The 20,300-nt window shown below is 48.5% G+C and overlaps 1 protein-coding gene across 1 annotated transcript in view; it reads right to left on the bottom strand.

Annotated features, from left to right (window-relative positions):
• Positions 1–6,155: 6,155 nt before the first annotated feature.
• Positions 6,156–20,300, bottom strand: part of rbpjl (recombination signal binding protein for immunoglobulin kappa J region-like) — a 60,863-nt gene continuing 46,718 nt past the window's right edge. Inside the window, exons 7-12 of the mRNA XM_086004298.1 lie at positions 18,541–18,678; positions 17,495–17,604; positions 15,522–15,662; positions 12,978–13,133; positions 10,205–10,308; positions 6,156–8,770 (exon numbers count right to left, since the gene is read on the bottom strand). Coding sequence (XP_085860424.1) covers positions 8,497–8,770; positions 10,205–10,308; positions 12,978–13,133; positions 15,522–15,662; positions 17,495–17,604; positions 18,541–18,678 — 923 coding nt within the window. The 3' untranslated portion in view covers positions 6,156–8,496. The remainder of the gene's footprint in view (positions 8,771–10,204; positions 10,309–12,977; positions 13,134–15,521; positions 15,663–17,494; positions 17,605–18,540; positions 18,679–20,300) is intronic.

Genomic DNA, 20,300 nt, shown 5'->3' with positions numbered 1-20,300 from the left:
GTGTTTATCAACACCTTCAGTTCATCCACCTTATTTGCAAGACTCCTTGCATTAAAATAGATGCCATCCAGCCTTGCCCTTATATATTTGCCCTGTCTACCAAGCTGACTTGTTTTTTTCTCTATAATTGGCAGCACATCACCCCCTATTTCAGCTCCCCTCTGTATCCCATCCCCCTGCCAAGTTAGTTTAAACCCCCCCAAACAGTGCTAGCAAACCTCCCCGCAAGGATATTTGTCCCGCTCTGGTTCAGGTGCAACCCGTCCGACTTGTACAAGTCCCACCTTTCCCAGAAGCAGGCCCAGTGATCCAGGAAAGTAAAACCCTCCCCCCTACACCAACTCTTTAGCCACGCATTCATCTGCTCTATCCTTCCATTCCTATACTTACTAACACATGGCACTGGGAGTAATCCAAAGATTACAACCTTCGAGGTCCTGCTCTTTAATCTGTTACCTAGCTCCCTAAATTCTTGATGCAGGACCTCATCCCCCTTCCTTCCTATGTCGTTGGTCCCAATGTGGACCACGACCTCTGCCTGCTCACCCTCCCCCTTAAGAATGCCTGCTGGAGTCTGAATCTGACTTCTGTTCATTCGAACTGTTCTCTGTCACCTTGTGTACCTTTCTGTACAAGAATAAGAACATGGGAGCATTAATACCTTTGATAGTGATATCGAAGATTGGACCACATATGTAGAACGCATGGAAGTTTATTGTAAAGCAAATAAGGTACCAGATGATGAGAAAGCACTAACCTTATTAAGCTCAATGGGTGCGAAGGCATACGGGCTATTGAAGCACCTTCTATCACCAAATAAACCGGCGGATCAGACTTTCGCGAATATTGTTACTGTCCTGAAAAATCATTTAAACCCCACGCCGCTGATGATAGCGGAACGATTTAAATTTTACAGAAGAACGCAGCTGAAAGACGAAAGCAACGCTGAATTTTTAATTGCACTGCGTAAGCTATCGAAGTACTGTCAGTTTGGAACAGGACTAGCAGATGCGCTGAGAGATAAATTTGTGTGTGGATTGTTAAAAGAAGGAACACAAAAGCGACTGCTTGAGGAGAATGATCTTACGCTTGATAAAGATGGCACTATTGCAGCATCGCAAGAAGCCGCAGCGAGAGGCACGGCGGAAATGCAGCTACGGTCACCGGAACTCAGCACCAATCAAATGGTCTTGGGTACAGTAAAATGTTATCGTTGTGGAAAGACAACACACGATCAGAACCAGTGCTGGTTCAAAAATCAGGAATGCAGAAAATGTGGCAGGCTTGGTCACATAGCTAAAGTATGCCGGTCAGGAAAGAAGACCAGCAACAAAAAGTCACCGCAGGAAAAGTACAGAAAGGTACACAAGATTCAGACTCCAGCAGTAATGAACTGGGTAGTCTAAGAGTACACAATGTTGGTAAGGAAGCAGACCTCCAAACAATTTGGGTCACACTTCAGATGGCAGTAGTCCAAGTGAAGATGGAATTGGACACTGGATCGGCATTGATGGCCATGAATAAGCAAGATTACAAAAGGTTATTCCCACATATTCCCCTACGGGATACGGAGATTGTATTGAAAACATACACGGGGCAAAGAGTATACCCCATCGGGAAGATAGAGGTAAAGGTGGTCCACAAGGGCAAAGAAAGCCGAGGAATGGACTTATATGTGCTCCCTGAGGGAGGTCCACCACTACTGGGGCGGGAGTGGATTAGGAAAATAAATATGGACTGGCATTCCTTAAAAGCACTAACGGTAGATTCCGGTAAAAACGACGTCAAACCTAAACGATTGTCCAGAATATTGGACGATGCTAAAGAGGTGTTTCAACAGGGACTGGGAACACTGAGAGGAATTACGGCAAACATCAAGGTTGAAGAACATGCAAACCCGAAATTTTTCAAAGCCAGACCGGTACCTTATGTGATATGACCTGTTGTGGAAGCTGAGCTGGAAGGGCTAGAACGTTCAGGAGTACTGTCTAAGGTAGACTGGAGTGAGTGGGCCACGCCCATTGTCCCCGTCATGAAGCGTTCATCGAGCAACAAGCCGGGGGAACCGGGGAAGGTTCGCATCTGTGGAGATTTCGAGATCACTGTTAATCCGGTGCTTCACACGGTGCAGTATCCGCTTCCGCGGATTGAGGATATCTTCGCTTCGTTGCCTGGCGGGAAACACTTCACCAAGATAGACCTGGCGCAGGCGTACTTACAGATGGAAGTTGAGGAAGAGTCACGCCAGTATCTCACGATCAACACGCATAGAGGCTTGTACCGGTATAATAGACTGGTTTTTGGAGTGGCATCGGTGCCAGCAATTTGGCAGAGGGCCATGGAGCAGGTATTACAGGGAATTCCAGGCACACAATGTTACCTGGACGATATTCTAATTACAGGAGATGATGACAAGGAACACCTTGCAAATTTGGAACTGGTGCTCACCAGATTGAAAGAATATGGACTTCGAGTTAATCGCCAGAAATGTGAGTTCTTTCAGAAGAGGATCTCGTACTGTGGTCATGTCATTGACCAGGAGGGGCTTCATAAGTCTCCTGACAAGATCGAAGCTGTTGTGAAGGCTCCCGCTCCGGATAATGTATCCCAGTTGAGGTCGTTCCTAGGGTTGATTAACTATTACCATAAGTTTCTGCCAAATTTATCCACGGTGCTGCACCCGCTGAACGCTCTTTTGCAGAAGGGAGTACCATGGAAGTGGAGCGAGGACTGTAAGAGGGCCTTTCGCAAAAGCAAGGCATTGATCACCTCAGAGGAAGTGTTGGCTCACTTCAACCCAACGCTGCCTATTCGTTTGGCTTGTGATGCTTCTCCATATGGTATTGGGGCAGTACTCTCACACAAGTTGCCAAATGGCCAGGAGAGGCCAGTTGCGTTCGCATCCAGATCATTGACCTCCGCTGAGCGCAACTATGCTCAGATAGATAGGGAGGCTCTCAGCCTTGTGTGGGGAGTAAAGAAGTTTAATCATTACCTGCAGGGCCAAAAGTTCACGCTTCTGACAGACCACCAGCCGTTGGTATCCATTTTTAACCCTAAGAAGGGTGTTTCGGTGATGACAGCACAGAGACTCCAGAGATGGTCCCTTTTCCTAGGGGCACATCAATATCAGATTGAATTCAAAGGTACAAAGCAGCATGGTAATGCTGATGGGCTGTCGCGCCTGCCACTACCTACAGAGGAGGAGGCACCGACGGTTGACCCTGTTGAGTTATTTCACTCGACCATCATCGAATGTTTACCAGTCACCAATGCAGGTATTGAAAGAGAAACCAGGAATGACCCGACACTGTCCCGGGTCTACGAAGTGACAGTGAAGGGATGGCCAGCACATGGTGATCCACTGTTACCGGCATTCTCAGCAAGACGAGAACAGCTGTCCGTCTGTCAAGGAACATTGATGTATGGAACAAGGGTGATTATTTCGCCTAAGTTAAGAGAGAGAGTTCTAAAGGAACTGCATGAAGGTCATCTGGGGGGAGTCAAGATGAAAAGCCTTGCTAGGGCTTATGTGTGGTGGCCGAGTAGCGACCAACAGATAGAGGATCTGACGAAAAGCTGCTCAGGGTGCCAAAAAGTGCAAAATGCACCTCCGATTGCACCGCTGCATCCATGGGAATGGCCTTCAACCCCATGGCAACGTGTACATATTGACTTAGCTGGTCCATTCATGGACTCCATGTTTTTAATTGCGGTGGACGCACATTCTAAATGGCCAGAAGTGATTAAGATGACTACCACTACCTCGGAAAAGACGATCGCGGTGCTAAGAACGATATTTGCAAGAAATGGATTGCCAGAACAAATATGTTCAGACAACGGACCGCAGTTCGTGTCAGAAGAATTCCAGAAATTCTTGAAGAAGAATGGGGTGAAACATTATACCTCTGCCCCATATCATCCGGCTACAAACGAGTTGGCCGAGAGATTTGTACAAACGTTTAAAAAAGCAATAAAGGCCATGAGCGAAGATCAGATTCCACTACAACACAAGGTGGACAAATTCCTACTGGCATATCGAAACGCCACTCATGCAGTGACAAACCAAAGTCCTGCCATGATGTTCTATAACAGGAGGTTGCGGTCCAGGTTGGACTTGTTAAAACCAAATGTGCGGAGGGAAGTTGAAAACAAACAGTTCCAGCATATAAATAACAAGACCACTCGGAGCTTCGAAATAGGACAACCAGTGTTAGCCCGGGACTATAAAAACGAGAAATGGCAATCTGGAACAATTCGGGCCAGACAAGGACCCCTCATGTACACGGTAGATATTGGTGAAAATGTAATACGGCGTCATGCTGACCTACTGGTAGAATCGAGAACAAGGGTCGAACCCATGGTTACGGCAGAGACAACCGTGGAAGAAGTTAGTGAACCTGAAGCATCTGCCTCAGAAGTGAATGTACCTGATGATGATGTCCAATCCATAAGAGACCAACTAGATGAGTCACCCCAGCAACGAGAATCAGAGACCCCTGAAAGGCGTTATCCAACTCGAATCAGGAGGCCTCCTCAGAGACTGAATCTTTGAACTGTTTTGCATGAAGTTGTATATATATGTTATTATGTTATGTTAAATGGGGATATAACTGTTAAGCTAAAAAGGGAGGATTGTGGTGTATGTAACCTGTTCCACCTTAAGAGAGCTACCTTAAGAGATGTACTACTTTCTCTTGGCTGCTGTATACTGTAATACTGTAATACCGGTGGTGACCACACCGGTATATAAGTGTTGTGTAGGGATTTGCTGGGCAGTTCAGCCCTGACCTCCGAATAGTAAAGACCTGTTAAAAGTTATTCTTGTTGTCTGTGTCCAGTGATTGATCCTAAACATAACTGGGACACACAGACTCAACAATGGGGTAGAGCTTGACTATGTGCAAGACGGGCGATAGCGAGTCGGCAGCCAGTTTTACTTTGAATTTTACCCATAGCAACCAGTTTTACCCATAGCAACCAGCGAGACCCGGAGTCCCCCTAACTCAGTAGGGAAGTATCACATTGGTTGGTGTAGGATTGAGACCAAACTAATACCAACCTAAACCAAGACTGAACGATAATTTCAAAAACCTGGCCCCGTGAAAACAGCCCAGAATATAATCAATAAAAACAACTTGCATTTAATCTGCACCTTTAATGTAGTAAAATGTCCCAAGGCGGAGTTAGATATATTTCTTATAGGGATCAAGGGATATGGGAGAAAGCAGGGACCGGGTACTGAATTTGGATGATCAGCCATGATCGCATTGAATGGCGGAGCAGGCTTGAGGGGCCGAATGGCCTACTCCTGCTCCTATCTTCTATGTTTCTATGAAGCCAATGGAAATAAAAAGCGGGAGAGATGTAAAACGGGCTGCCGATTCGCTGTAACATTTGGCCCACGTGATCTCCTGGACTGGCTTCGATCGCCTGAGGAGGTTGGAGAGGAATTTTCCAGAATACATTTTCCCCTTAGTACCCCTTGGGTTTTTTCTTGCCTCATTCAGGTTGGGTTGCCAACCCTCCAGGATTGCCCTGGAGACCCCCGGGAGGGCACTGCTGCGAAAAACCCAGGAGACAAATCTTAGGGGCATTTACCAAAGTGTTTTTGCTTTCACTTAGTTTGAACACTTTCATTTATGGGTTAAAAAATATTGGAGATTTGGAAAAAAAGAGTCAGCCAATCAGGTAGTCAGTTTGCCTTCCAATTGGTGGGGGGGGGGGGGGGGGGGGGAGGTGTTAAACCGCAAGGACGGGCGATCGATGGTGGAAGGGTGAGGCCGTGGGGTGGTTGGAGGCACAAGCTCACGTGATGGAACCTCCAGGAACATGTCCAAGCAGAGCTGGGGACCCTACTCCCAGACGATTACGTGGCTGCAGGGAGGGGGCGCGGGGCGGAAGGGGCACGGGAACTAGTGTCTAGTCACGAAGCTCCGGCCATCGTAAGTGTGGGGCAGGCTTGATAAACCAGCTGGCCTTCTCCTGCCCGTCAATTTTGCGTGTTTGTATCACCTGCGTCACATTTTCGCGCAAAGTCAAGATCCGCCCCAATGTGTTTCCCAGTATGTCAGAGCGGGCTGGGCCCTCCTCACACCCCACACCAATTGTTTGAAATTACAAGCAGCAATAGGGCCCACCAGGTCCTCACCGAGAGCAATAAAATCAGGATTTATTTTTGCAGGTTAATTTACATATCAATTATAAATTTCAGTAATTACACATGCTTCACAAAAATACATGAATTTGATTTGGTTTTCCTCGATTCTTCCAGGGCAGGGTCGCTCCTCACTGACGGCTGGTTACCTCCACCGTACATTCCCTGGAAGGAGACAGCCTCTGTGAAGGGGCACTGGACTACGCAAGAGCCCGCACACCATCAGGACGAAATAGCAATATTAAAAGCACAATTGTATTTGTGTGAAATTCCTTTCTCTGTTATTTCAAGAGGTGTTCATGCCTTCCTTAAAACAGCAGATGAAGGAATGCCAAGTAAGTACGTTTGTGCGTGTACTCTAAATTGAACAGTGCAATTCCACACCACAGATTTCTACACAGCCTGTAAAAATACCGTCAAAATCGTTTCACAATTTCCCCCTCTCTCGGAGGGTTTATTTCCAGTGTACATCAATGGCAATAGCTTAATACTTTCTTCCGTTGCAAAGGTACAATTGGGGGGGGGGCGGGGGGGGGTAATTTTGACTTGGGGCTATAGCGTAAAACGGGCACCATCAGATCAGCCACCCGTTATACGTCTGTAATAACAACAGAAAATGCTGGAAAAACTCAGCAGGCCAGGCAACATCCGTGGAGAGAGAAATAGAGTCAACGTTTCGGGTCAAACCCTTTGTCAAGACTGGAAAGGCACAGGAAATGAAATAGATTGAAAGGCCAGGCTGGGAGAGAACAAAAGAGAAGTGAAGAGACATTAAGAGATATTCAAAACGAGACGAGATGGTGATAGGACTAGTGGAGACAAAAGGCGGCTCTAGATTAGGTGCGAAATGCGCTGGCAGAATGGGAGACAGCTGCCATGTGGGAGAGAAAAAAAAAGTGGGGGGGGGGGGGGGGCAAAGGCCAAAACAAAGGTGTGGATAAAAAATAAGTAAAAATGTAATAGCGGCCGAGGTTATGATCTGAAATTGTTGAACTCGATATTGAGTCCGGAAGGCTGTAAAGTGCCTTTTGCTGTCATTATACGTCTGTGCCTGATTTCCATTTCCAATGACAGACCCAGTTCTTGGCGAGTTCAATGAGCCAGCTTTAAGCCTCATCGCCTAACCTGCCATTAGAAATGGCTTAGTGGCCCGGATCACAGACACAAAGCTAAGTAAGGGTGGTAATCAAATAAGGCGATCGACGGCACCCGTAGTGTACCTGTGCATGGGGCCACCAGGGACCCACATTAAGGAGCCCTCGGGTCTACTCTTAGCAGAGGCCACATGTTAATGGGGTCCTGCTACACCTCTGGCCCCCGAGGGCCTGCAGGCCGAGCAGGCACTAGGCCCATTATGGCCATTAATGTGACACGTGGGGTTGTTTTTCTTTGGAACAGAGGAGGCTGAGGGGAGATTTAACTGAGGTGTATAAAATTATGAGGGGCCTAGATAGAGTGGATAGGTTTATATTTCCCATAGCGGAGAGATCAATAACCAGGGGGTATAGACTTAAAGTAATTGGTAGAAGGATTAGAGGGGAGTTGAGGAGAACCTTTTTCACCCAGAGGGTGGGGTGGGGTCTGGAACTCACTGCCTGAAAGGGTGGTAGAGGCAGAAACTCTCATCACATTTTTAAAAGTGCTTGGATATGCACTTGAAGTGCCGTAACCTGCAGGGCTACGGACCAAGAGCTGGAAAGTGGGATTAGGCTGGGATCGCTCTTTTTTGGCCGGCACAGACACAATGGGCCGAATGGCCTCCTTCTGTGCCGTGAATTTCTATGATTTTATTCTACGAATTAGAGGCCTTATCACGTGATGCGCTTGGAATGCCAGAACACCAATCCAGATGCTCAGTCCTGTATTAAACAATCGCTGCGTGGGACCTACAGGGGAATCCCCCCCCTCTCCAGCTGCGAGGTCATTTCCGTGCTGGTAACTTTTGGTGTTTATGTGCCAACTGGTTCAGCCTCTGAGACAACTTCTTAAAGCTAGCCCCTATCTGCCTTTGGATCTTGCTTGTAACTTTGTGGGGCGGAGTTCTGAGCAAGTTTCTCCTCGTGGTACCTCTTTGAGGTAGAGAGGCCGGAGAGGTTTATGGGGCAGAGGAAATCGGGGAATGCGCAAGTGGTCAGAATTGGAGATCTCGGAGGGGGTTGTCGGGCTGGAGGAGGTTACAGAGATAGGGAGGTGGGGCGAGGCCACGGAGGGATTCGAACACAAGGATGAGAATTTTTAAACATCGAGGCGTTGCCGGACCGGGAACCAATGGAGGTGAAGCGAACCTTGCTGCGAGTTAGGATACGGGCAGCAGAAGGAGACATCGGTTTCTTGGCATGTTAGCTCTGCATGAAGAGATGGAAGTTAGTTCGAGTGAATTCCTGATGGATGGTGTTCAGGAAGTTGTCAGAATCCTCTGGGATTTCTCGGGCCACCCTCTGACTGGGAAAGCAGCTCTGCTCAGGGGTGTAGGTGAAGGAGAAGGTGCTGGAGAAGATGATTCCATCGCTCCTCGTCAGAGAGAGGGGCACCGTGATCGGCTGTCGAAGCCAACGCCACTCGCTGCTGTACGCGCAGATATCGGGAACTACACAAATGACCGATTTGTGGTTTCTGTGGAGAGAAGATAGTGAAGGTTTCAGAGTCCAGCTTTCCCCGTTTCTATTTCTGGCCTGTCGTACCCCCTGCCCAGCGCCTTGGACACTCACGCATTCTCTGTGTCTCTTTCATTTCTTCTATTATGCTTCTTCCTATCATCTCAGGTTAACATCACTTCAGACATTTAACCGTCTCCTATTTTCCATTTAAGCACTTTACAGGGGCATCTCTACTCTAGATATTTCTGCATGTGTGTGTGTATGTGTGTGTGTGTGAATATAGAAACACAGAAGATAGGAGCAGGAGCAGGTCATTCGGCCCCTCGAGCCTGCTCCGCCATTCAATGAGATCATGGCTGATCATCCAAACTCAGTACCCTGTCCCTGCTTTCTCCCCATATCCCTTAATCCCTTTAGCCTTAAGAAATATATCCAACTCCTTCTTGAATATATTTAATGTATGTATATATACTGAGGGGGGTGACTGAATATATTTAAATTTGTGAAGGGATTTGATAGGGGAGACGTAGAGAAGATGTTTCCACTTGTGGGGGAGACCAGAACTAGGGGCCATCAATATAAGAGAGTCACTAATAAATCCAATAGGGAATTGAGGAGAAACCTTTTTACCCAGAGAGTGGTGAGAATGTGGAGCTCGCTACCACAGGGAGTGGTTGAGGTGAATAGTATCGATGCATTTAAGGGGAAGCCAGATAAACAAGTGAGGGACAAAGGAATGGAAGGGATAAACTGGGGTGAAATAAAGTGGGGTGGGAGGAGGCTCGTGTGGAGCATAAACATCAGCATAGACCTGTTGGGCCGAATGGCCTGTTTCTGTGCTGTAAATTCTATGTAATCCTCAAAAATGGCAGCGTGGATACATAATCAATTCAATCTCAGGTTCATGGCTAACCTTCCTCATTGACCAGCACAACCTGTGTCCCAGTGGTAACTCCTTAAAGTCGTAAGTATCTTCATACCACACTTTTACTACGACTGTTACTGATAACTGACAGCAGGAGAATACAGCCCCCATATGTTGAACCACAAAACACTTCCTCCTTTTGATACTTAAATATGAAAATGTAAAGCCTTATTTGTCTATCTTTCTGAAAAACTAATTTTTACGCAGCGAGTTGTGATCTGGAACGCGCTGCCTGAAAGGGCGGTGGAAGCAGATTCAATGGTAACTTTCAAAAGGAAATTGGATAAATACTTGAAAAGGAAAGATTTGCAGGGCTATGGGCAAAGGGCAGGGGGAGTGGGACTAATTGGAGAGCTCTTTCAAAGAGCCGGCACAGGCACGATGGGCCGAATGGCCTCCTTCTGTGCTGTATCATTCTATGAATACAAAAAAAAGACATTAAAATGGTTCTAAAACCCAGCAAGGGTGAGTACAGTCAGCTCGAGATGCACGCAGGTATGGTCTAGTTTCTAATATCTGTCTTACCTGTACATTGTTTCTGCCTCCACATCACTGAACCAGACTTTCAAGTTTGGACTGAAGCTGTCCCCGTGGATTTCTAACATTGCTACATCACCTCCTCCGTTCAGCTTGGGAAACAAGAGAACACACTGTGGCATGTTATAGTAATAGGAACATAATGAGACCACATCTTGAGTATTGTGTGCAGTTTTGGTCGCCTTATCTGAGGAAGGATGTTCTTGCCATGGAGGGAGTGCAGTGAAGATTCACCAGGCTGATACCTGGGATGGCAGGAATGACGTATGAGGAGAGATTGGGTCGATTGGGCTTATACTCGCTGGAGTTTAGAAGAATGAGAGGGGATCCCATTGAAACTTATAAAATTCTGACAGGACTGGACAGACTAGATGCAGGAAGGATGTTCCCGATGGCGGGGGAGTCCAGAACCAGGGGTCACAGTCTAAGGATAAGGGGTAAGCCATTTAGGACAGAAATGAGGAGGAATTTCTTCACCCAGAGAGTGGTGAACCTGTGGAATTCTCTACCACAGAAGGCAGTAGAGACCAATTCATTAAATATATTCAAGAAGGAGTTGGATATATTTCTTAAGGCTAAAGGGATCAAGGGGTATGGGGAGAAAGCAGGGACAGGGTACTGAATTTGGATGATCAGCCATGATCGCATTGAATGGCGGAGCAGGCTCGAGGGGCCAAATGGCCTACTCCTGCTCCTATCTTCTATGTTTCTATGCAAGGTTATTAGGAGTCAAGCACAGACATAAGGATCATCCAGCGAGGGCGAGGTCTTTCGACCATTTGACCAAGACCCCAATCACCATCTCAAATACATCAGACATTTCCTTGCTCATATTTGTACTTTTTTTTCCCCCCCACTCTCCCTTCCTCAACTGGATCTTTAGGAAGGATGTCAAGGCTACAATGAAGAGATTCACTAAGATGATACCAGGGACCAGACAAACCAAGACTTTTTTCATTAGAACAAGGAAGATTAAGAGATCTGACAGAGGCCACCTTTCAGGTGAGACGTCAAACCGAGGCCCCGTCTGCCCTCTCGGGTGGACGGGAAAGATCCCAGGGCCACTATTTCGAAGAAGAGCAGGAGAATTCTTCCCTGGTGTCCCGGCCAATATTTATCCCTTAACCAACATCACGAAAAAAACAGATTATCTGGGTCATTATCTCATTGCTGATTGTGGGAGCTTGCTGTGCGAAAACTGCCTGCCCCGCTTCCTACATTACAGCAGTGACTACACTTCAAAAAATACTTCATTGACTGTAAAGAGCTTTGGGAACATCCTGAGGTGGTTAAAGGCATGTTAGAAATGCAAGTTCTTTCTTTCTAGTGAAAGGCAATCTTCTGCCAGCTACCGAGAGATGTGTCCGATCTGCTCTCTCTCTGGGCTAGTGCCTGGGTTCTGTACAGTGGCCCCCTCCCAAGACTTTAACTGACATGAGGAACCCACCATTTAAGATATCGCAGAGATATTGACCTCCCTCCAGCGGGGATTGCAGAGTGCTTCCGCTGGCCGTTTAGAATGGGTGCCTCTCAACCACCTTGACAGGCGCTGACCGCCTGCCCCCTTTAGTTTGTTAATTTTCCCATCCCTGTAGCTTGGAATGCCTCGCTCAGGCCAACATCCCCAGCATCGAAGCTTTGACCACGCTCGATCAGCTCCGATGGATGGGTCACATTGTCCGTATGCCCGATACGAGACTCCCGAAACAAGCGCTCTACTCGGAGCTCCGACACGGCAAGAGAGCCCGAGGTGGGCAGAGGAAACGCTTCAAGGACACCCTCAAAGCCTCCTTGAAAAAGTGCAACATCCCCCACCGGCACCTGGGAATCCCTGGCCCAAGACCACACAAAGTGGAGGAGAAGCATCCAGGAAGGCGCCAAACACCTCGAGTCTCTTCGCCGGGAGCAAGCGGAAGCCAAGCGCAGGCAGAGCAAGGAGCGCACGTCAACCTAAGCACCCCACCCACCCGCCCCTTCAACCACCGTCTGCCCCACCTGTGACAGAGATTGCAGGTTCCGCATTGGACTCATCAGTCACCTGAGAACTCATTTTTAATGTGGAAGCAATTCATCGTCAGTTCCGAGGGACTGCCTAAGAAGAAGAAGAAGGAGCTTGGAATAGGGTTGGCATCTCGCCCCAGGAAGGGCAGCGAGTTGCACTTGCACCAGCAGAGCAGGACTACCAGAACCTCGGGCCCCGCTGTCTCTTGCTCTCTTTTTCAGGATCTCAGATCCCTGGAACTCCTTCCTTCCTTCCTTCCCTTTGCCGTCTGTTCCTCCTACAGCCTGCAGGCTTGGCTGGACATCAGCGGATCACCACTTCTTGATTCATCTGGTCTTCCCTCCTACTCTTTTCAACCTTGGTAATGTCCTGCACTGTTGACCTTGGTTCTTGAGCTAGTTTTAATAACTAAGCCGGTTGGGGCTTCTAGAACTAGGGGACACGGTCTAAAAATTAAAGTCAGACCTTTCAGGAGTGAAATTAAGAAACACTCCTACACACAAAGGGTGGTAGAAGCTTGAAACTTTCTTCCACAAACAGCTGGCTCAATTGTTAATTTTAAATCTGAGAGCGATGGATTTTTGTTAACCAAAGGTATTAAGGGTTATGGGGGTCACAGTCAGCCATGATCTCACTGAATGGTGGAACAGGCTCGAGGGGTTAAATGGCCTCCCTCCCTTTCCTATAGCCCGGGGGGGGGCAGCACAGAGTGTTAAATACAATCAGTCACGTTCTCTGATTTCACTGCAAAGATCTTACCTCAAGGCTGCTGATGATGGGAACGGGGGTGACGGGAATGGGAAGTTGTGCCAGGCTCTCGCTGAATGTGTATTCCACGGCCTCGGTACCAATGATTGTCCAGCACGCACCGTCATTCAACACATCCTTGTTGGCTTCCGTGGAGCAAGGGGTCGCCTTGAGAGGACACAACATAAACATCAGGTCAAAGTTGAGTTGTCCGAGGGGCAATGGATTCTTTTCTGTCGGTTAATTATTTAACTTGCAGAGATTGTCCCCGTAATCCAACACCAAGGTTTGGCAATTTGTAATTATGAATTTATTCTCCATATTAAAGATTAATCTCCAGCTGGGAGCAGCACGGGGGGAAAAAAATCATAGGGGCTTTAAAACAAAATGGCCTAGAAATTCAGTCGCGTTTGCGCCCACTTATTGGCTATAGAGTGGTTTGTGCCGGAAGTTTTTTAGCGCCCGAAATTCAGTTGGTCCCTAACATCGGCGTTAGCCGGTAGCACTGCGCCGGCACCGATGACGTCATCGGTGTGCGCAGCGCCCCGGTTCCAATGCTATTCCGTGCCGATGGCCAAATTCAGTTGCGGCCGCCTCGCCCGTAGCGGCCGCAAACAGCGTTTGAAAAACGGTGCCTTGCAGCTCCGAGAGGCCGGCGCATAAAGGTGGAGGGGCGGCCGGCCGCTTTCCCGGCGGCCGCCTGGCCGCACCTCCCTCCCCGGACTCCTGCACCACCCCCCCGTGGCATTGGTGTCTGACTCCCGCGAGCCCGGCACTTCTCCGTGGTGCCGGGCTCATTTGCCGGGGGAATCCAGCTGCGATCTCACGGCTGCAGGCAGCTCCTCCTTAAGAGAAGGAGGAGGCCTGCAGTACCCCAGCCTGCCGCACCGCATCGGGTGCCGCAGCGGCAGCTGGACGCCTGAAACTGACTTTCATCGCCCCAAACGAGGCGGCCAAACCCTGCAATAGCGCCCGCCTCCGTCTTGGGGCGGCGCAACTGAATTTCAGGCGGGCGCTACGGGAATCCGGGCGAGCGCCAAATTTCGGGCACTAAAGACCTGGCGCGGCGATACCGAATTTTTAGCCCAATGTGTTTTTGTTAAATTAAATTGTCTTTGAACACTTCATTAGTTGTGAAAACACTGGTGATGGGGCAAAAGGCTGTTTGACTGAGGGTCAATCAGGTAACAAAGTGTCTGTTTGCTTTCCGATTGGCCGTGGGAAGGCGGGGAGTCACGAGGATGGACATGTCAGGTGACCAATGGCGGGGGCGGGGGGGGCAGAGGTCATGTGATATGTCCAACCAGAATTGCCAACCCAATACCAGGAAACTCTCTTCTAACCGGCACCTAAATAACCGGAAATCTCTGTTAACCGGCAAAATTCAGGAGTAGGTTCAGGTAAGTTTTACTTCATATTAGTGGCCGTTCCTGGATTTGTGGCCGTGTAACCGGGGTTCGTGCACTTGTTGCTAAGCAACAGGGACGCTTGGTCTGTGGCCGGAGTTCCTGCACATGTTGCTAAGCAACAGGGAAGCCTGGATTTGTTGCTGTGTACGGAGCTCTTGTACCTTTTAAACTATACGAGGTCGATTTTCCTGAAGCTGTCGAGAAGAAGGCGGGACTACAATTTGGGGTTTTAGACCCGCCTACTTCGACGTCCAGCCAATCCGCGCGATTTTCCCTTGATTGACCTTGTTGAGCCCGCAATCAAGGGCCACCCGGCAACAGGTGACGTCGCAGACTGCAATTTCATCTGTCAAGAGTTCTTGACAGATGAAATATCAGTGTTTCACAGCTGTTTGAAGCTGTGAAACACTGACAGTCTGAGTTCTAACATGAGTCCTTCTGCACAGACTCAGTTAGAACTCTCAGCAGCACTCAAAGCTGAAGGCTGTCACTTTTCACAGATCGCAGCTGTTCAGCTTTAAGTGCCGGCTGAGTGATGGGCTCCCGACGGCTACAGGAAGAAAGGCTGTTAAGGTAAGTACAGGTAAGTAAAAGTTCTTTACACACTTTAGACACACCAAACACACTTACCTTTGCACTCATGCACCCATCACTCACCTGAACACCGACATCGCGACCCCTCCAACTCCTTCAACCCGACGGCCCGCCTGCTCTAACCTGGCGTGGTTTGGAGCCGTCGGGAATCCCACACGAAACTCCTCAAGATAGGGATTAGGCTAAAAACTGCCTGTTAACTACCTGTTAACAGGCAGTTAATTGGCACTAATCCCTTCCCGCCTGGTTTTGGCGGGTCCCAGTGCGGGGCGGGTACCCGCCACCCCTGAAACTTGCGTGGAGCGGGGTTTTGGGCGGGATGGTTTTGGGACCCCCAAATTCGGGATTTCCCCCCCCCACATGCCTGAAACCCCGCCTGACAGCTCCAGGAAAATTGACCCCTACCTCTCTGTAATCGGACTTTTTGATAAACCAGCACCACGCTGGTCCCGTTGGTGCTGGATAATAAAGAGTTTCTGCTCACTGCACCCAAGCAATCCAAATACACCCGGCCGCAGGAACGGAGTGTCCCCAAGCTCGTGGTCAGCGCTACCTGGAACTGTATGATCTTCTCGTTGGACAGGCACAGGTACATCCTGCTGGTGTCCTTGATGTGGAAGGCGCACTTGTGAAGTTGAGAGACGGGCTCGTCCACGTCCAGCACTGCGTACTGCTTGTTCACCTTCCGAATGATCTGTCCGCACAATTAGTCAGAAAGAAATCAGCTTCACCATTGTCCAAGTAGGTCAAGCGAAGACCATCCATTAGCTCAAGAACGTAAAAAATCGCTGCTCTTTTAATATGCTTCACAAGCAGAGTAGTAGGCCAGCTACCCTAGCTGGCTGGGCGTTTTTTTGGCCCAATTTGAAGTCAATGGAAATAAAAAATTGGGAGAGATATAAAACAGGCTGCTGATTCGCCATCACCGACAACAACAACTTGCATTTATATAGCGTCTGTAATGTAGTAAAACGCCCCATGCAATGTTCCCGCGCAGTAAAGCGAAAGGTCCCGCGCGGGGCTGCTCACCAGCTCCCCCGTTGTAAGTATCGCGCACGCGCGGAAATTTAAAGGGACCGCGCACTAAAAGAGACAGGCCACGCAGAACGAAGCGCAGCGTACGGGGAACGTTGGTCCCGTGGCGCTTCACAGGAACGTTATCAGGCAAAATTTTGACCATCATCAAAATCTACCCTGCTGATTCTTAACTGCTCTGTGAAGTGGCCGAGAACCAGGGCAAATAGGCATGGGCAATAAATGCCGGCCTTGCCAGCGATGACCACATCCTGAGTACAATTTATTTTAAATTCCGTCCAGACCAGTAAGGCTCCAGGTTCGGTCTCTTATTAATTGATTTCAATTCAGATGGCGGTGGAGGTTAGCCTCACTGCCCCAAGCTGGGGGGGGGGGGTGGAAACTAGACAAGTTTGGAAAGCACGCTCGTGAGGAAAGGAATGGGCTTGGCTGCGACGCACGTTTTCTCCTCAGCCCCTCCCCTGGGGGCAATAAACCGCTGGCGTTCTGCCCAAGGCAGTATCGTCTTGTTCTCTTTGGAGCAGAGGAGGCTGAGGGGAGATTTGATTGCGGTGTATAAAATGATGAGGGGTTGAGATGGAGTGGATAGGAAGGACCTATTTCCCTTAGCAGAGGGGTCAATAACCAGGGGGCATAGATTTAAAATAATTGGTAGGAGGATTAAAGGGGAGTTGAGGAGAATTTTTTTCACCCAGGGGGTGGTGGGGGTCTGGAACTCACTGCCTGAAAGAGTGGTCGAGGCAGAAACCACCACCGCGAATGTTCGCTCTAAACCGCGCAGCCCCAGACTGGCTCTTCCAACGTGATGTTTCATGTGCACGCGCGAAACTTTGGATCCCATTAAAGGGACCGCGCACCCAAATTTAAAATTAGGGGGAACACTGCTCACCGCATTTAAAAAGTACTTGGATGTGCACCTGAGGTGCCGCAACCCACAGGGCTACGGACAAAGAGCTAGAAAGTGGGATTAGGCTGGATGGCTCTTTCTCGGCCGGCACAGACACGATGGGCCGAATGGCCTCCTTCTGTGGCGTAAATTTCTATGATAATGCACAATGACACACTGGGGTGAGGTACAGGGGAGCTGTCAAAGCCCATGGGACCTGTATCCCGGCAAAAGTCACTATCTTACATAGAATTACATAGAATATACAGCACAGAAACAGGCCATTCGGCCCAACCAGTCTGTGCCGGTATAGGAGAGAAAGGAGGGGGGAAAAAAGGAAATAAAATGTAGGGGCGGGGGGGGGGGGGAGAAGCAATTATAATACACTTAACCTTCACCCACATTGAACTTGAATAATATTCTTCTGAAAGTTATATATTTACCGAAACTGCTAATAATTTCATACACATTGTTAAGAAGTGCTCTGTCCTATACAGAACTCTAATTTTTAGGGGATATCTTACACCAGAAGCGAGCATAATACACAGTAATATTGAAGACAATCGGACTCAAGTCCAAATTGTGCCCACAGAAGGTGGTCGTACCATGCTCGGTAGAGAGACTCCTGAGGTGGTGCAGACTAATTTGACAGCTGAGCCATATCTGATGTATCCATCACGAAGACAGAATTCGCCCCTCTGACAGTGATCATTCTCTGGACAGGAAACAAGAGGGATTAGGATGGGGTGGTTGGCACAATGAAGAGTTCCCTGGGCTTCCCAGCAACGATTTCACAGAATCGGCCCATTGTGCCTGTGCCAGCTCTTTGAAAGAGTTCTCCAACTAATCCCACTCCCCCTGCCCTTTCCACATAGCCCTGCAAATGTTTTCCTTCTTAAGTATTTCTCCAATTCCCCTTTTGAAAGTTACTATTGAATCTGCTTCCACCGCCCTTTCAGGCAGCGCATTCCAGATCACAACAACTCGCTGCGTGAATAAAATCACCTCACATCCCCTCTGGTTCTTTTGTCAATTACCTTAAATCTGCTCTTATCAAAACCCTTCATAATTTTGAACACTGCTATTAAATCTCCCCTAACCCTCTCTACTAAGGAGAACAATCCCAGCTTCTCCAGTCTCTCCATGTAACTGATGTCTTTCATCCCTGGCACCATTCGCCTCTGCACCCTCTCCAAGGCCTTGACATCCTTCTTAATGTGCGGTGCCCAGAATTGGACACAATACAGTAAACTCTCGTTTAAACGGCACCTAATCAACCGGAATTCTTTAATAACCGGCAAAATAGATAGCCGGCAATCTTGCCGAATCCATCCATATTTTGTTTTTCCCCCGAGTCCGGGTTTCCTGCGGTGGCCGCGTTAGTCACTGTTTTTTAAAAAAAGTTTTGTTAAAAATTGCCTACTTCCCTGTTATCCGGGATTTTTAATCAATCGGCACCACCCCGGTCCCATCGATGCCGGATATGAAAGAGTTTACTGTACCCCAGCTGAGACCTAACCAGTGATTTATAAAAGTTTATCAGAACCATTTATAAAGGTGTAGTAATATCCTGATAACTTCACCAACTCCAATTCATTTCTACCAGGAGTGTCTCCTGCAAAGGCTGATGCAGTCTAGAGTGAACTCTTACCCAAGTGCAGAGTGAACGCTGCCCATTGCCTGGCACTGGCGATGAACTCTTCCCCCTCCACGCACAGGTACCGTGTACTGACCGTCTGAGATCGCAGGCGATTGAACAAAGCCACCTTGGAGCCTGAAGAGATACACACTGGGCACACGGTTAAACAGCAGTGAACACCTTGTGACTGGAAGGGATTGGGCCCCGTTGACACGCTTCTGAACAGCTGTCGCCGAAGTGGCACGTTTGAGTACGGCGTCAGCCGTGGCTCGGTGGGTAGCACTCTCGCTTCTTGAGTGAGAAGGTCGTAGGTTCGTAGTCCCCCGAGACTTCAGTTACGTTGATAGACTGGAGAAGCTGGGGTTGTTCTCCTTAGAGCAGAGAAGGTTGAGAGGAGATTTGATCGAGGTGTTCAAAATCATGAGGGGTCTAAACAGAGTAGATAGAGAGAAACTGTTCCCATTGGCGGAAGGGTCGAGAACCAGAGGAGACAGATTTAAGGTGATTGGCAAAAGAACCAAAGGCGAAATGAGGAAAAACGTTTTTTACGCAGTGAGTGGTGAGGATCTGGAATGCACTGCCTGAAAGGGTGGTGGAGGCAGATTCAATCGTGGCTTTCAAAAGGGAGTTGGATAAGTACTTGAAGGAAAAATATTTGCAGGGCTACGGGGAAAGGGCGGGGGAGTGGGATTAGCTGAAGTGCTCTTGCAGAGAGCCGGCACGGGCTCAACGGGCCGAATGACCTCCTTCTGTGCTGTAACCATTCTATGATTCTATTCTATTCTATGACTTATTTCCCTTAGCAGAGAGGTCAATAACCAGGGGGCATAGGTTTAAAGTAATTGGTAGAAGGATTAGAGGGGAGCTGAGGAGAACCTTTTTCACCCAGAGGGTGGTGGGGGTCTGGAACTCACTGCCTGAAAGGGTGGTAGAGGCAGAAACCCTCACCGCATGTAAAAATACTTTGATATGCACTTGAAGTGCCGTAACCTGCAGGGCTACGCACCAAGAGCTGGAAAGTGGGATTAGGCTGGATAGCTGTTTATCAGACACAACGGGCCAAATGGCCTCCTTCTGTGCTGTAACCATTCTATGATTCTATGAAAAGGGGGTACGATCCTAGAATCATCGAATAGTTGAGCACTGAAGGAGGCCATATGGCCCATCGAATCTGCGCCGGCTCTTTCAAAGAGCAATTTCTCAATTTTAAAAAACTTAAGAAGCTGATTGATGAGGCTTCAGCTCACCACTTCCTGGAGATGCAGCCTCCTCATTCGGCGACAAGTGATCGTGTAAAGATTTGGAGGCACTCTCTAAAAAGAAAGACTTTCATTTACACAGTGCCTTTCACGACCTTAGGATGTCCCAAAGTGCTTTACAGCCAATGAAGTGCTTCTGAATGTAATGTTGTAATGTGGGAAACTCGGCAGCCAATTTGCGCACAGCAAGCGCCCACAAACAGCACTGTGATAATGACCAGATCATCTGTTTTTTTAAGTGATGTTGGTTGAGTGATATATATTGGCCCCAGGACACCGGGGATAACTCCCCTGCTCTTCTTCGAAATAGTGGCCGTGGGATCTTTACGTGAGAGCAGACGGGGCCTGGGTTTAACGTCTCATCTGAAAGACGGCACCTCCGACAGTGCAGCACTCCCTCAGCACTGCACTGGGAGTGACAACCTAGATTTTTGTGCTCAAGTCCCTGGAGATGGACGACGAACCCACAACCTTGTGACTCAGAGGGAAATGTGCCACTCACTGAGCCACGGC

The sequence above is a fragment of the Somniosus microcephalus genome, chromosome 13 (assembly GCF_052327205.1).
Source record: "Somniosus microcephalus isolate GS21.2 chromosome 13, FLI_Smic_1.0, whole genome shotgun sequence".
NCBI classification, from domain to species: Eukaryota; Metazoa; Chordata; class Chondrichthyes; order Squaliformes; family Somniosidae; genus Somniosus; species Somniosus microcephalus.
Note: the sequence above shows the minus strand (reverse complement) of the source record. Positions and strands in the feature narration are given on the sequence as shown.